The 17,500-nt window shown below is 47.0% G+C and overlaps 1 protein-coding gene across 3 annotated transcripts in view; it reads right to left on the bottom strand.

The window, feature by feature from the left end:
• The window catches only part of LOC147029500 (tissue factor pathway inhibitor 2-like), a 68,745-nt gene that overhangs the window by 45,107 nt on the left and 6,138 nt on the right, over nt 1–17,500 (bottom strand). For all 3 annotated transcript variants that reach the window (XM_085872557.1, XM_085872558.1, XM_085872559.1), the window contains exon 3: nt 11,081–11,260. In XM_085872557.1, the coding sequence (XP_085728683.1) occupies nt 11,081–11,260 (180 nt within the window). The remainder of the gene's footprint in view (nt 1–11,080; nt 11,261–17,500) is intronic.

Raw genomic sequence — 17,500 nt, 5'->3', positions numbered from 1 at the left:
TCGACATAACTGATCTAAGGACCTATATGATGCTCTGCGAATTTTCACAGCTGTAAAAAAAAAAATATATATATATATATATATATATATTGTTACGGCTGTGGAAATTCGCAATACACCATAAAGGGTCCTTAGATCAGTTATGACCATAAGTATCTGTCTAGTTAGATTTCCCCACCGTTGTTTAGAGGGCATTTCCGTGTTCACAGGGCTGTGATCCTTTGAGTTAGCCGTTTTTCTTTTCTCTGTCATTATTTTGGACCATTCATACCCCAACAACCAAATCGCCACCACCAACAACGCCCCCAAACAAGTACACTGAAACACCACCACGTTTGCCTCTTTACCTCCACAACTCCAGCCCGCAAACATCACTTCACCGCCATTCTCAAACGACGCCCGCCAACAACCAAACTCCCACCACCTCCGCCTTTCTACCACACGTTGTGCCATGGGCTGTGAATGCGTTCCTTTCGCCTCAAAAAGCGGATCAGGAATGCTTCACGCCCCCTTTTCATCCATCCAATGACTGAGCATCGGGTGGTATAGCCCCGCCTCCGAACCCGCTGTGATCCAGAAATTTACATGTACGCCCCTCCCCCGGCCTATATAAGCGCGAGCACGGGCAGCTCGAGAGAACCAAGTCAGAGCAGTGGAGTGGCAGCAGCAGTGCGTCAGCAGAAAAGTCAAGTCTGGAGGGTCTGGAGAGCGCAGAAGAGTGGCAGTCTGGAGGGTCTGGAGAGCGTGGAAAAGTGGGAGCAGAGAAGTGGCAGCAGCAGTGTCGGCGGGGCAGTCGAGTCTGCAGTGTTGATGGGGCAGTCGAGTCTGCAGTGTCGGCGGGGCAGTCGAGTCGGGAAACGGAGCTCGAAGCCGACGGGAAAGGCAGACGGGGAGCGCCGGAGAGAGCTCGCCGGCCGCGCCAGGGGCACGAAGCCAGGCGCAGCTACACTGACATCGCGGCTTGCCCGCCATCGCGCCACGGGGGCGCGGGTAAGACCCTTCGGTCTCGTGGACCTGGCCGCTCATCCAGGCTCCACGCACATTAGGCCCATGGGCCCAGTCTGACTCCCTTGTCTCTGAGGGGGTCTTTTCTTGCTTTTTCTTTGAATGCGTGTTGTAGCGCCGAGTCCCGTAAGTAGATTTGTTCAAGTGCATGAAAATAAACATTGCTTTATTCGGTTGTAACTCTTGCTTGTAAATTGCATTCCTACTGTACGCTGTGAATACATGCTTGCCTTGTCTGAGTGCGTAATAAATGTGCTTGTCGAACTGTTCCCTGTTTCGTTGCGTCCTTGCCTTTGTTTGAAAGTTCCATCTTGCATCACGGAAGGAATTGGTAGAAGGGTGTGAGCACCCGGTAAATAATCACGTCCGTTGGGGCCGGTGATAACACCGCTTGGTTATCACTGAAGCACGGAACGGACCGCTTAAGCGGTTCGTGTCCTAGGCCGGCCAGCGGTGAAGTACGATCGCCCGGTTAACTACCCGCGCAGGTACTTTGGTAGGTCGAGTTTGGCGAACAACCCTATCCTGCGCGGGTGGCCGATTGGCATGATTGTGGTGTGGTCGAAAGACCCACCAATGACTAGCTCCTGGCGGTAGTTCCACAGAGGGTCACGACTGAATTGTCCGTTCCGGTGGGTGACGCGGTCGCGATTTGAGTTACGTGACCGATCGCACGCTCGGCGGACCGAAATTCTTAACATTGGTGTACAGGAGTGTGGGATTCAAATCCACCTCAGTTTCCAACGAAATTTACGGGGATCGGACCAGGGGTGTGCGAAGCAACCCCCCCCCCCGTTTTTCCGTTTCCCCCAATTTACGAACAATCTAAATTAATTTCTTCCGAGAAATAAGATGGAGTTTCAAGGCGAACGGGTGCCGGGTGGATTAGATATGTGTAGTAATGTAGAATCCATGGCCCGGGACGGTACTTGTAATTTTAATCCATGGGGGAGCTCACCCTCATATTCTGAGCACGAACTTTGCTGGCAAACGGAGTCGCAAGATGGCGGCACGGCCGCACTTCAGCGTGGCACGAGGCATGAGCGGGCCGCTATTAATGGCGCTCCGAACGGCACGACACGAGGCGAGCGCTCCCAACAACTGTTTCAAATTACGGGGTCATGGCAGGCGTGGCAGGAGGCCGGAGCATGCATTGACAGGCTTCGGAGACAAGTGTCGAAGTCCTTGCAACGGTGGAGGAATGGTGACAATTGTATAGGAGAATTACACTCGTTTTCCTTTGAGTTGGACGAGGCACGGCGGCGCGTAGACAGGGTTCATGAGGATTACGTGCGAACGGAGTCACAACGATGGGCCGATGTACAGGAAGAAATTAGGGAGGAAGAACAAAGGCAAACAAAGCTAGAAAAGGAAAAATGCAAAGACGATAGGGAATTAAAAAAAAACTAAAGAAAGAGGTAGAAGCAGGCAAAAAGATAATAGAAATCCGAGAAGAGACGATAAAAAGAGGAGAGGAACATCTGGAGCAGAGGGAAGAAGAATGGTTGGAAAAGTCAAGACAGTTCGAAGAACTAAAGGGAAAAGTGAGGAAAATAGAGTTGAGTATCCATAAGTGGGAACAAGAGACGAGTGAGCTGAGTGAGAGAATGAAGGAGGAGCGAATTGGTAACTCCAGGGATAGAAGGCACATGGAAGAAGAATGGAAAAAAAAGTTGGAAGAAAGAGAATGCGAACACAATTTGGAAATAAAGCAATTGAAGGAAGAGATTCTTACAGGCAATCAGGAAAGAGAAAGCCTAGAACGGAAGATAAAAAGAGGAGAGGGACAGCTGGAGGAAAGGACGGAAGAATTGCTGGAAAAGTCTGAACAGTTCAAAGAACTACAGGGAGAAATGAGGGAGGAAGGAGAAAGGAAGACACAATAGAAAAGGAAAAACGCAAACAAGATGGGGAATTGGTGCTACTGGAGCGAGAGGTAAGGACAGGCCAGATTAAAAGAGAAACCCTGGAAAGGGAGATAGAAATAGGAAAGAAATATCAGGAAGACCTAAAGGAATCGAGGGAGAGAGAATACGCAAGAGGTGAGAAGATGAGAAAGATGATGGACGAATTGAGGAAGAGAAGGGATAAAATGAGTGAAGAAGCATGCAAATTGGAAGAGGAACTATTGGAAAAAAACTTCTGAGACACTGAAACACGAAACCAAAGAGAGAGGATTACAAAACGAAGTGGAAAAGTTAAAAGAGGAAAGGAAGAGGACGGAAAATGAAACGTTGAGGAAACACTGTACAGATCAAACAGTTGGAAGCCAAAGCAAGGTCGGAGTGTGCGGAGATGAGAAAGGAATTGGAAAAGAAAGCTTCTGAGTTACAGAAACACCAAAACAAAGAGACGGAATTACAAAACGAGTTGGGAATGTTGAAGGAAGAGAGAAAGACAACGGAGAATGAAACGTTAAGGAACCACACTGTGCAGATCAAACAGCTGGAAGCCAAGGCCAGACTAAAGAATGAGATGCAAGAAAGAGTAATGAAAGAAGAACGAATGAGACAGGAGAAGGAAATCAGCCAATTGAAGGAAATAACGAGATTGCAGAATGAGGAACAAGAAAGACAGTGGAATAGAAAACTGAAAGAGTATGAATTTGAAACTGAACGACAAAAGGAAAAAAAAAAATAGGTTGGAGTACGAGGAGAAAGTGAAGGAGCAAGGAATGAAGCAGGAAGGAGAAATCGGTCAACTGAAGGAGACAACGAGATTGGAGAGGGAAGAAGGAGGGGAACAGTGGAATAGAAAACAGAAAGAACATGAAAAAGAGATCAACCAATTGAAGGAAACTATGAGGTTGGAGAATGAGGGACAGGGGGTGAAAGAAATTAAAAAAGAAAGACAAGAACAATGAAAAAAGAAAGCAAGGTTGAAGTACGCAGAGATAATGAAAGAACAACAAACGAAACAGGAAAAATAACTAAGCCAATGGAAAGAAACTATGATATTGGAGGCTGAAAAGCATGAGGAACAGTGGGAGAGAAAACAAAAACTATACGAGTTTGAAATTAACCAGCTCAAGGGGAGAGCAAAATTTGAGTCCACGGAGATCGAAAAACTCCGCAAAGAGAACGAACAGCTCAAAAAGCTCCGAGAGGAAGAACGACTCAAATGGGAAGGAAAAAGGAACAAGGAGAGAAAATGTATAGAGACGCGGGAGATAGAAAAAATAGAGGAGAGACTGCACGATAAAGACGGGGTTAAGGACGAGCACACACACATTAAGGTAGTGGAGGACCATGAGGGGGAGCTGGCGGACTGTTTAGGGACCCGGTGCGAGCAGCTGGATTGCCTCGTTCGGGAACGGAGGGAGACACTATTCTCCCTTGAAGCTGATCTCGACCACGTGGGTCCGGTTGAGCCTTGTGAGGTAGAGGGGATGAGTGAGGCGAACGGGTGCACAGAGAGCTTGGGGGGTATGGAGGCCCCGGGAGCCCTAGAGGTGACCCGATTCCCCAGTGTGATTGTCCCGGTGTGTGTGGTGAAAGGTGTGAGTGCGACCCCGTGTGTGAGTGGTATGGTTGCCAGTGTGCCGGAGTGCGTGCCTCCCCGCACACCGTGTGTGAGTGGAACCACGTTTGCGAGTGAAAGGGCATGCGTGAGTGAACGGCCGAGTGTGAGAGGGACAGCGTGTGTGAGGTCGCTGTGTGTAAGGGAGATGACGGTGGGCATGCGCGAACATGCAGCCGCGTCTTCCGGTGTGAGTGTAATGGCGCGGTGTGCGAGTCTCGTGACACACAGGAGTGTGTGTGTAGAATGGAGCTTGAGCGCGAGAGTGCGACGACGACGACGGCGACAGAGGGATGAAGGTCGAGTAGCGACCATAGCTATTTTGGGGACCGTGCCAAATTCGCACGGCAGCGCGCTCGGGGTCCGTGCTGTGCAATGCACGAGGCCGCCACGTGCGCGCTTGCGGGAGTGAAGCCCGGTCTGGAAACGCCAGCGGTGGATGTTGCCGATCCTGTGGATGGACAAAGGGTAGGCTGGACAACTGATTCGGAACGGATGGGTTCTCCACGCAAGCATGTTTGTGTTAAACTCCGACAGGCACAGCACATGTGTTCGTGTGGGGAACCCCTCGAAATGCGAGGTTTGCTTTTGGAATGCGAAGGGTGACATCATGGCTGCACGTGTGGTTGAGATCCGGCAGGAGAGTGAATCCCTGCCAGATGGTGCCATCCGTAGGGACGAGGTACGCGAGCAGCTGCATGACGTCACGGGCAAGGTGCAAGGTGCAAGGTGCAAGGTGCGCGAGCTGCGAGTTGCCACGCTGGTGCTGTGCATGTGAAAAAAAAATGGAGAACAAAAGCAAGCCTCGCTTTCGGGTGAACAGGATTCCCAGGCAAGGGGTGGAAGATCCCCCTGGCAAGGGCACAGGATAACACGAGTTAGGGGGAAGGGTTAGTGTTAGTTAGACCGGTTTCATGGGGCAGGGGTAAGTTCTCATGGAGCCTGTGGAATGGATTAGTTAGAGGGATTGTAGTTGAGATTTAGGAGGGGAAATGATTTTTGAGGAATTGGAGACATGGAAAGACCTTTGGATGTGTAGAGGGGACGTAGCTTAGCTACACAGTGTTAAATGGAACGTGCTCTAGAGTAAGGGACGACGTGGGAGCACGAGTTAGTTAGGGGATGTAGTGAGCAGGATGGCAGGATTCAGCGATGTGTGAGTTGAGAAGTGTAGAAGAGGTGCTTGGTGAGTGAGTGAGGTCAGCGGGTCTGTGTGAATGGAGTGAATGTGGTATGCATGGTGCGATGAGTGATTGGGGGGAGGAGTGACTCTCGCCCAAGGGACCCCGGGGTCAGAATAATCTGAGTTAGTGAGTTAGCCAGTGGGTTAGTGAAATTGACAAAAATGGAAGTCGTTTTGCTGTTGGTGGGAGTGTAGGCTCGATACCCATTTGGAGGGGTGCAGGAGCCCTGTTGACGGGTTGGGAGTGTGGCTGCAAAAGGTGAGTATCGCTGAGTGGGTACCCTGAGCACCGGGCTAGTCGGCCGCGGTAGGCCAAGGGCCCATGGGGGGGGGCGGGATGGTGTAGTGGGCATGGGCGCGACCCGCTGATGCGGGGCCCGGGGCGCCATAGGCTGCGTGGGCAGTGCGTGGGCACGGGTGACCCTCGGAAAGGGGCCCAGGGTGCCAGCCTGTCACGTGAGCATTGAGGGGGAGTTGCCATTGAGGGAGAGAGGGCATGGCCCAAAATTTGAGAGGACACCAACACAGGCGACGGGAATGTGGGTTGTTAGAACCCGTAGATTAAGCGAGAGGCGCTTGTTGAAAGCCCCGGGGTAGTTTAAGTGATAATGGTTAGGGTAGATTAGGAAGTGTACGCCTCCGCACCATCCATCCCTTCGCTCTCGTTGTGGGCCGCTGGACCCACTTTGGGTTAAGATCGCTGAACTCTGAGGAGGCCGTCCCGAGGCTTGAATTGGGCCTCAACACAGGATGCTAGCTCTCCCTTATTCCCCTCCAGGAAGGGAACGTATGGGTTGGGAGTAGGCTAGGAGACGATAGGTTACTCAAACAAAGACGATAAAGGGGGTTAGGAGATGAGTTATAGAGGGGGAAGTAAAAATAAAAATAAAAAACAAAAAAATAAGTTGGGGCTAAATTGGGTTTTGACAAATTAAGGGAGTGGGTATGGACAGAGACAGGCAAAGGAGATAGGTTGGGAGGGAGACAGGTAGGTAGGTCCGAGCCCGCCTTCCGAGTGGCCAGCACCACCGCACTCCCTCCACCAACCTCCATTTCAAGGCAAAAGGCTGGCCAACTTCATCGGCTGGCTGTGTTACTGCAAGGCCTGTGCTGGCCGGATCGTCTGCTGGTGTTTGCTGCAAGGCCTGTGCTGGCCGGATCGTCTGCTGGTGTTTGCTGCAAGGCCTGTGCCGGCCGCATCGTCTGCTGGTGTTTGCTGCAAGGCCTGTGCCAGCCGGATTGTCTGCTGGTGTTTTGCTTCAAGGCCTGTGCCGGTCGATCATCTGCCGGCTATTTGCTGCAGCTGCCTTGTCATGCCATGCCTTGCCTGTTCACCTTTGCCATGCCATGCCGACTGCCCACATTCATTTTGCCCCGTTCTGTTTTGCATTCCCCCCCCCCTTTGGTTCAATGCCATGTGCGCCAGGATCCTCGCGCAAATTTGCAGGGACTGCTCTGATGGCAGCTGCAACACGGGACTGCACAAGCAGCCCATGCACCGTGTTTTGTTTCCATCCATCCATCCACCGTTCATTGCATTGTGTTGTTTGAGTAAACACCGTCCGCGTGCCGCAGGGATTGCCCGGTAGGCAGCCGCACCAGGAGACTGCATTTGTGCAGCCGATGCACCGTTGTGGTTCACTGCGTTCATTTCAAAGGGGGAGGCCTTGGACTGCGTGTGAGTTGCCGGCCACATTCCCTGTCACCTGCATTGTTGCATGAGCCAGAGACTGTGTGTGAGCAGCCTGGCTCCCTGCTTGTGACTTTTGCTCTTTTTTCACAGAGTCCATCGATCCTGGGCCATGGAATAGTGTAAATTATAAGGTTAAGTTGTTAAGTTGTGTATTGTATATGAGTGCGCCCCCGGCATGTAAGTCTTAGTGCCGGCAATTTATTTAAGTCGTCTGTATGAGTGGGTTTGTTTAGTTAGTTACTCAGCCCGGAGGTTATTTATTTTGGGGACACGAATACACTGAATGTTGCACTCAGGGATCCGAAGATAAACTGTACTAGGGGAGAACTTACACATGATGGCACACGAAAATTCGACGACTCGGGTTGAGTCTGTAAAAAGGGGAGGGGGTAGTGTTACGGCTGTGGAAATTCGCAATACACCATAAAGGGTCCTTTGATTCTTCTGACGATAAGTTTCTGTGTAGTTATAGTTCCCCACCGTTGTTTAGAGGGAATTTCCGTGTTCACAGGGCTGTGATCCTTTGAGTTAGCCGTTTTTCTTTTCTCTGTCGTTATTTTGGACCAATCATACCCCAACAACCAAATCGCCACCACCAACAATGCCCCCAAACAACTACACTGAAACACCACCACCTTCGCCTCTTTACCTCCACAACTCCAGCCTGCAAACATCGCTTCACCGCCATTCTCAAACGACGCCCGCCAACAACCAAACTCCCACCACCTCCGCCTTTCTAACACACGTTGTGCCATGGGCTGTGAATGCGTTCCTTTCTCCTCAAAAAGCGGATCAGGAATGCTTCACGCCCCCTTTTCATCCATCCAATGACTGAGCATCGGGTGGTATCGCCCCGCCTCCGTACCCGCTGTGATCCAGAAATTTACATGTATGCCCCTCCCCCGGCCTATATAAGCGTGAGCACGGGCAGCTCGAGAGAACCAAGTGGGAGCAGTGGAGTGGCAGCAGCAGTGCGTCGGCAGAAAAGTCAAGTCTGAAGGGTCTGGAGAGCGCAGAAGAGTGGCAGTCTGGAAGGCCTGGAGAGCGCGGAAAAGTGGGAGCAGAGAAGTGGCAGCAGCAGTGTCGGCGGGGCAGTCGAGTCTGCAGTGTCGGCGGGGCAGTCGAGTCGGGAGACGGAGCTCGAAGCCGACGGGAAAGGCAGACGGGGAGCGCCGGAGAGAGCTCGCCGGCCACGCCAGGGGCACGAAGCCAGGCGCAGCTACACCGACATCGCGGCTTGCCCGCCATCGCGCCACGAGAGCGTGGGTAAGACCCTTCGGTCTCGTGGACCTGGCCGCTCATCCAGGTTCCACGCGCATTAGGCCCACGGGCCCAGTCTGACTCCCTTGTCTATGAGGGGTCTTTTCTTGCTTTTTCTTTGAATGTGTGTTGTGGCGCCGAGTCCCGTAAGTAGAATTGTTTAAGTGCATGAAAATAAGCATTGCTTTATTCGGTTGTAACTCTTGCTTGTAAGTTGCATTCCTACTGTATGGCTGTGAATACGTGCTTGCCTTGTCTGAGTGCGTCATAAATGTGCTTGTCTAACTGTTCCCCGTTTCGTTGCGTCCTTTCCTTTGTTTGAAAGTTCCATCTTGCATCACGGAAGGAATTAGTAGAAGGGTGTAAGCACCCGGTAAATAATCACGTGCGTTGGGGCCGGCGAGAACACCGCTCGGTTATCACTGAGGCTTAAGCGGTTCGTGTCCTTGGCCGGCCAGCGGCGAGGTACGATCCCCCGGTTAACTACCCGCACAGGTACTTAGGTAGGTCGAGTTTGGCGAACAACCCTATCCTGCGCGGATGGCCGATTGGCACGATTGTGGTGTGGTCGAAAGACCCACCCATGACTAGCTCCTGGCGGTAGTTCCACGGAGGGTCACGACTGAATTGTCCGTTCCGATGGGCGACGCGGTCGTGATTTGAGTTACGTGACCGATCGCACGCCGGGCGGACCGAAATTCGTAACAATATATGTATGTATATATATATATATATATATATATATATATATATATATATATATATATATATATATATATATATATATATATATATATATATATATATATATACACATATATACACACACACACACACACACACACACATATATCCATATGCATAGATATATATATATATATATATATATATATATATATATATATATATATACATACATATATATATTTACATACACACATTTCCATATGCCTATATATATATACATATATACATATACATATATATATATATACATATATATATATATATATACATATACATATATATATACATATACATATATATATACATATACATATATATATATACATATACATATATATACATATATATATATATATATACATATATATACACACACACACACACACACACACACACACACACACACACACACACACACACACACACACACACACACACACACACACACACACACACAGTGTTACACATTGAGTAAGCATCCAAACTGCATTTCCCCACTGTCTTGGGTTGCTCAACTGCATGTGATTTTTAATTAATTTATTTTTTGATGTATTTATATTTTCATATCTGAATGTTGTTCAATGATTCTGTGATTTTTCCCAGTGTTTCGGCTTCGATGTCCAGCGGCGCACAAAATTATCCTGTTTCCCCATTGTCTGGAGTTGCTCATCTGCATTTTTTTCATTTGTTTATATTTTCATTTATGAATGTTGTTCGACGATTCTGTGATTCTTTCCGGTGTACCAGCTTCGATGTCCATCAGCACACAAAATTTCAGCTTGTTATGTCACCCGGATGATCCCGATCTTTAATATCAGTCAGTGGGTCATTCAGGCAGTCAGTGGTTAGAAAGAGCTTTATATATTAGATATATGTAACTGAATCGAACCCCTTAACTTGACGAGGCAGCAGGGCACAAAGAGTCCCATCACAGTGCTTGCTGTAACGACCTACCAGCAAGGTGGCGCCTACCAAGCGAGCACATTGTCTCTTTCCCTGCTGATCACCAGTGAAGAGGTTTGCAGCTAGGAATACTGAATTCAACCAAAGAAGCACACTGACTGACATGACACTGATGTCATGTACATAAATTATACCAACTCATTACCTCCAAACTCGGAGGCTTCCGAATGGTACTCAAGCCTTTGCAGACTGAGATTAAAGCCTGTGGTCATGAATAGAGGAAAGCAGAGGTGTCAATCTACATTTCACCCTTGTTGTGGGCTCATCAGGACAACATACTGTTGCTGGTTTATTTGTGACCATATTAGGCTCATTACTATAATTGAATTGAACCCCCTAACTTGATGAGGCAGCAGGGCAAAAATCGAGTCCCATCACAGCACTTGCTGCGCTACCTGCCAGCAACAAGTGTCACTTGCCACATGAGCATATTGTCTCTGCCCTGCTGATTTTGGGGGTTCTATTCAGTTATATTAATGAGCCTAATATGGTCACAAATAAACGATTGAGAATTAGGATACGACATAATTTAACCACTTTCTAAGAGATGTGCTTACCAATTTGTAAAGTCCCATGTATCAGCTGAGTTTTCATATTTGGTAAGGTTACCAAATCTTTATTTCATGTTCAGAAGCCAGGGAATACTGCAAAGCCATGTCTCTGAAACAATGCGTACACATCCCTCGACCCCACCACGACCCCCAACGTACCTGTGCGTCTTGTACAGAACTGTGTACAAGTCTTGATGTCCTCAAAGTTGTTTGAGTTGCCTTGGCAGCCACCGTAAACAAACTGTTCGCAAGCACCAGAGCTCATGTTGTAAAAATAGTTCTTCTTATAACCCCTGCATGGTCCCTCATCAGCACGAAAACGGCAAGGCTTGGGAACAACTGTGAAAGACAAAACAGGTTACAGAGCTCTAGATTTGCTTTGGAATATGGGCACATAAAAGTCAATCGAGGATAATAATCCAAAGTGACTCCATGTGTTGGTTTATCAAGTGAACAAAGAGAGTAAATTATAACATAAAATAAAAAAAAACAATGTGAAATATATTGTTCAGAAATAACAATAAATAATAATTTAAAAAATGATGGTTGCAATCATGTGAAAATGTGGAGTACCTTTGTTTCAAAGTTGAAGTTGGAATATATACTGAAATGCAAAAGAATCTGACCACCTTTTAAACCTTCAAATATCAACAATAACACTGCGTGTAGTAAATGTGTGAACTTATTTGTGGACAATAGTGTCCTCACTGTCAGACAAAACGGTCACGGATGGTCACTTGAACCTTCAATGGTCACTTCATAGCACAGCTGTTGAACAGCCGTTTTGACTGTCAGTGATTAGCCAAGGGGTACAGGATGATTTTATTGAGCTGCATGTGATGTCTTCATATTGGCTTTAAAAAGGCCAGTGCAAAATGGGCATTTCAATCAACATGCCACGATTGTCAAGGGATCAACGGCAGTGTGCCTTGAGCATATTGCCAGGCGGATTGAGCTACCGTGAGGTGGCACGTCGCCTTGGCTGTTCACACCAGACGATATCGGCCCTGGTGGACAAGGACACCCTCCACAACTCTGCAGATGACAGACCTCGATCAGGGAGGCCAATAGTCACCACTGCAAGGCAGGACAGGCAGATGGTCCTAAGTCAGATGGCTTCAGACATTGAGGACTGAGTGGAACAGAATCCAGCAGCAATCCATCCAAAGACTGGTAGGCAGTATGTGCCGACGATGCACTGCCTGTATCCAAAACAATGGTGGCCACACTCGCTATTGAAAGGGGACTGACATTGCACCCAGTGCTGTTCTGTACTGAAGAACAAACTTATGAGATGGTGTATCTTGGTCAAAAACTTGACATATCATCAATAAAATGCCAATGTTTCAATTAGCAATTGTTGGTTTGTTTTATTTTGAACTGTTACAATTTTATTACATTTCAAACAAGTGGTAAGTTTCTTTTGCGTTTCAGTATAGATGGGAATTAATTTGTGCTAAATATAAAAAAATAGGACCACTGTACTTGCTTACAATTGGAGCTTATCTGGCCCCTGGCCTAATATTGTAACCAAAATTTGGTGGCATTCTGACTGGTGGGTCTGGAGAAGAAGATTTTGAAGGGATTTATGGGTTTTCCCAAAAATTTACTGAGACCACCATTTTGGCAGACTTCCGGTCACTTGATCGGCATGACCTCCACAATTTAACATCAGGACCCTGTCCTAATATTGTGATCCAAATTTGTAGCATTCTGACTGGTGGGTTTGGATAAGACCATTTTTGAAGAAATTTATGCAATTTTCCATTTATATTTCAACCATTATGATTCATAAAGTGAACCATTATGACATTTCCGGTCACATGATCGGCATGACCTCTACAATTTAACATCCCTATCCCAGCCTAATGTTGTCACCCAAATTTGGGAGCATTCTGACTGGTGGGTCTGGAGAAGGAGATTTTTGAAGGAATTTACTGTCGGCCATTTTGACCTTCTAGAAGTCATGTGACTGGAACAAGGTTTGCAATCCCCATTACCAGTCAGGAGCGGAACCTTGCTGCCAAATTTCAGCCCGATCGGCCCAGCAGTTTAGCCGGAGAAGTACAAATAGGAGATGGACGGACGGATGGTGCACAATGACAATACTGTCGTGTCCACGCCGATCAACACCGACATTGGACGGATGGATCAAAACCGGTTTTAAAGGCGCTTTGTTCCATATCACTCCACTTACCTTTCCCCAAGGCCACCCAAATGAGCCAAAACGATGGCAAACATATGCGGAAAGCAGATAGCTGAAACATGCTTTTTTTTTTTTTTACCTTTCAAAGGATTTATTACCTCTGCCACTGAAGGTGAAGGAGGTTATGTTTTCACCACTTTCTGTCTGTCTTTGTTTGTTTGTTTGTGTGCAGGATATCTCAAAAAGTTGTGGACGGATCTGGATGAAATTTTGTGGACAGTTGTGTGACAAGGACGAACCTATTCGATTTTGCTGAAGATCCGGACCCAGATCAGACACTCAATTTTTAAAAGTGATTCTTCAACATTGAGAGATAAGGCCAAAAAACGATAAATAGCAAGATAGTTCAACAACGTATTGGGCCCGATATGTTCTCTTGGATCAGGCATTACGTGGCGGAGGTATGCGCTCCGAGTGCCCTTCTAGTTTTATATTGAAAATCACAGTGAAGTGGTTCGACAAGACGCCATCATAAACGGAACAAACCAAGCAAGTTAAAAGACACAAGGGAGAATGGGAAACACAAACTTCTATGCAATGAGTAGAAAGAAATTGCAAAACATTACCCACTCGGTGCCAGAGATCACACTTATACAACAATGTAATGATGCAGGCGGGACTTCCCTTTTCTCTGATGCACAGGGTGTCGCAGTTCAACACAATGCAGCCCATTTTAGAGACCAGATGCAAGACAGGAGCCAGTAATGAGGAGGGCCAGCAATGGGTAGGCCTTCAACCAGGACACGTGGTTCTCCTTGTCCTTTTGACAGAGGCCTCCTTGTCTGCACTCGGTCTTCTTCCTCCAGGCCCTCCAAAAACACAGGGTGATCCCAGCTTGGGTCGATTTCACAGAGGCTTCCTCCTCCAAGCAAGGTCTCCGGCCTCCTTGCACACCAGCCTCTCCTTTTTCTGCAAAGACTCTCTTGTGGACTCTGGTGCATGAGCCTCTCCTGGTCCTCTCTCGCGTTCGTACATTCCCATTCTCTTGTTCCTCCTTGGCAGAATCTTCCTCTTGGGTCCCGCCCATGGGCACAACCCCAAAAAAAATAAATGTGCATCTTTTCTTCTGGGCTCTACAGCACACTGTACTACCATGGCTGACACACACTGGCTAGAGAGATCGTAATCAGCTTACGTGCCTCTGCTGTGGGAAGTCTTCCTCTTGCCCTGCCCACATGAGGTTTTTACTTATACATAATTAATTAATGTCACCCTGTCCATAAATTACATATGCTGCTCCTCCTCTGCATCACGTAGTAACAAATGACTTATTCATACAGAACCCGATTGCATGGCAAATCTAATTTATGCAAAACACGCAGACAATACTACACATTTACCACAGTCAGCTGTGTATCCAGCTGTGTATCCACCACCCCATTTGACATAACAATACCCTTCTTATCTGGAAATCCAATTTCTGATAAGCTAAAAATACCAAATGTTAATCAGGGAGGACTCAGAAGAATTTTATGTTTCACCATAGCCTAAAATATGTGAGCTGTTCATAATCAGAAAACAAACTGCAAGATAAAAAGGCTTCAGATCCAAAGCTATTGAGAAGATCTCTACTATTTATTCTCCAAAATTATCCCTTAATTTATAACATAAAAATTGGAACCTTGAACAGCACTTTCGCTGTCCTTGTTCCTTCTTACATGGACATACAAATTGCTTCCCTTCGTCTCTGAAATTGAGTTCACATGAAATCTGCAAACCACCTGGTCAGTTTGTTAATTTGTGCTGCTCAGACAGCAACCACACTCTGAAATAGCAAGGAGTGTAACATGGTGTCAACAAACCTCCAAAAAGACCAGAACGCTTGCTACGCACAGTCCAGAGAGGAATTTGTAATTTGGTTCAGGGTGCCTGTGATAACTCACCCGCACTTCGTGGAGGATCTGTAACATCCACTAACTAATGTTAGCAGAGGGGGCACCAAGTTTAACATCAATCCGAGGGATAGACGTACACGTTGATGAATCTACCAGTGGCAAAACACCATGAGGATGACAGTTTATAGCTTGGTTGAGATTCGAACCCAGGCTAGACAGCTCAGAGGTGAGTGAGCATACATCTAATCTCGACTAGCTCTTCAGATATATATATATATATATATATATATATATATATATATATATATATCATATATGTATGTATATGTATATGTTTGGATGTATAGGTATATATATATATATATATATATATATATATATATATATGTATATATATACATGTATAAAATATATATATATATATATATATATATATATATATATATATATATATATATATACATATTGTTGCGAATTCGCGCCCGCTGGCGTGTGATCGTCCGCTCGACTCGAATGGCGGCCGCCTCGCCCACCGGAACGGACAATTCTGTCGTGACCCTCTCGGAACAACACCGGGAGCTAGTCACGGGTGGGGGTTTAATCCCACCACGACCGTGCCAATTGCCCACCCGCGCAGGATAGGGTTGCTCGCCAAATTCGATCTACCTAAGTACCTGCACGGATGGTCGACCGGGCGATCGTACCTCGCCGCAGGCCGACTCCGGACATGAACCGCTTAAGCGGTCCGTTCTGTGCTATCGGGATAACCGAGCGGTGTTATCGTCGGCCTTGATGGTTCCGATTAATTATCGGGCATATTAAGCCCACAACAAACCCTTTATATGAAGCAGGATGGAGGGTCAATAAAGAAAAGACGAAGCGAAACGGGAAAACAGTTCACACAATGCACATTTATTACGCGACACACGGAAAGCACACACATACAGCCATACAGTCAAAATGCACCTATAGTAGTAAAACAAAAGAAACAACGACGCATAGTTACTACCGACTACTCGCACACAAGGCAACACTTATACAGTTCTACTTTACAGACGGCGCCAACACACATTTACTCAAAAGCAAAGGAAAGAAGCCACCCTCATAGACAAGGGGGCAGACTGGCCTGTAGGCCAATATGTGCGCAGGACCTGAAGGAGCGGCCAGGTCCGCGAGACCGGGTGGGTCCTACCCGTGTCCTCATGACGCGTTGGCCGATGAGCCGCAGATGTGGCCGCGTGGCTGTGCCCCGACTCCGTGCTCCTTCGCGGGTTTCGTTGGCACGACGTTTGGAGTGGGGTGGGAACGGGGCCCTCTTTGTTGCACTATCTCAGCATGGGGGAAAAGGGGGAATTGTTGATGCCCTGGGGGAGGGAGAATGGCTGGCTGGCTTGGGTCCCGCGATGAGTGATCTCCCACCGCGACCTCGTCGCCGACCGCCGTCATTCTCGCCTCGGACCCGAGCTCCTTGGCCTCTTCCCCCAACTCTCCTCAGCCGACTGCAGAACCCAACTCGATGCCTTCGCCACCCGACTCTACTCTGCCACACTCTGCTGCTGCCACACTCTGCCCGATGACTCTCTTACCAAAACTGACTCTGCCACGATTCGCCTGGTGCTCGCCGTTTTATAGGCTGGCAGGAGAAACAATATGCAAATTTCCGGATCAGAATGACCTCGGGGGCGGAGCCACGCTCACCAATTGGATGGAGGAAAAGTGGGCGTGAACCTCCCTTGATCCTAGAATTTGCATATTTCGATTTCACACGGATGCGCCTGGAGGCGGGGCCAAGCCGCTCCGCGCTTGCTGATTGGATGGATCAGAAGTGGGCCTGTAGCGCTCTTGATCCGAATTCTCCCTCGGAAAGGCCGCTATTTGCACTCGCGGCTCGGTGCGTATCTTGAACGAGCCCAAGACAGCCCGACGCTCAGTGTTCACAGGTGGTGTGGGAATGCCCGTAGAAGAAGAGAGGTGAGGGTGGTGGAGGTTTTATCAGTGGTGGTTTGATGGTTATGGCGGTTGAGACGTGGTTGGTTCAAAATAAAGACAGAACAGAAAAACGGCTATCTCAAAGCGTCGCAGCCCGAATGAATCACATGAATTCCCTCGAAACAACGGGTTTGGGGCTAACTACACATGTACTTAGAGATATCTCACCTACGGGCCCTTCATGGTGGTTTGCGAATTTCCACAGCCGTAACAATACATATATATATATATATATATATACATATATACATATGCATATATATATATACATATCCATATATATATATATGTATATATATATATATATATATATATATATATATATATATATATATATATATATATACATATATACATATGCATATATATATATATATACATATCCATATGCATATATATATATATATACATATCCATATATATATATATATATATACATATATATATACATATCCATATATATATATATATATATATATATATATATATATATATATATATATATAAATATATAAACACATATATATATATATATATATATATATATAT

The sequence above is a fragment of the Eptatretus burgeri genome, chromosome 3 (assembly GCF_056783735.1).
Source record: "Eptatretus burgeri isolate ZD-2024b chromosome 3, Ebu_testis_v1, whole genome shotgun sequence".
Classification (NCBI taxonomy): domain Eukaryota; kingdom Metazoa; phylum Chordata; class Myxini; order Myxiniformes; family Myxinidae; genus Eptatretus; species Eptatretus burgeri.
This window is presented reverse-complemented; position numbering and strand designations above follow the sequence as displayed.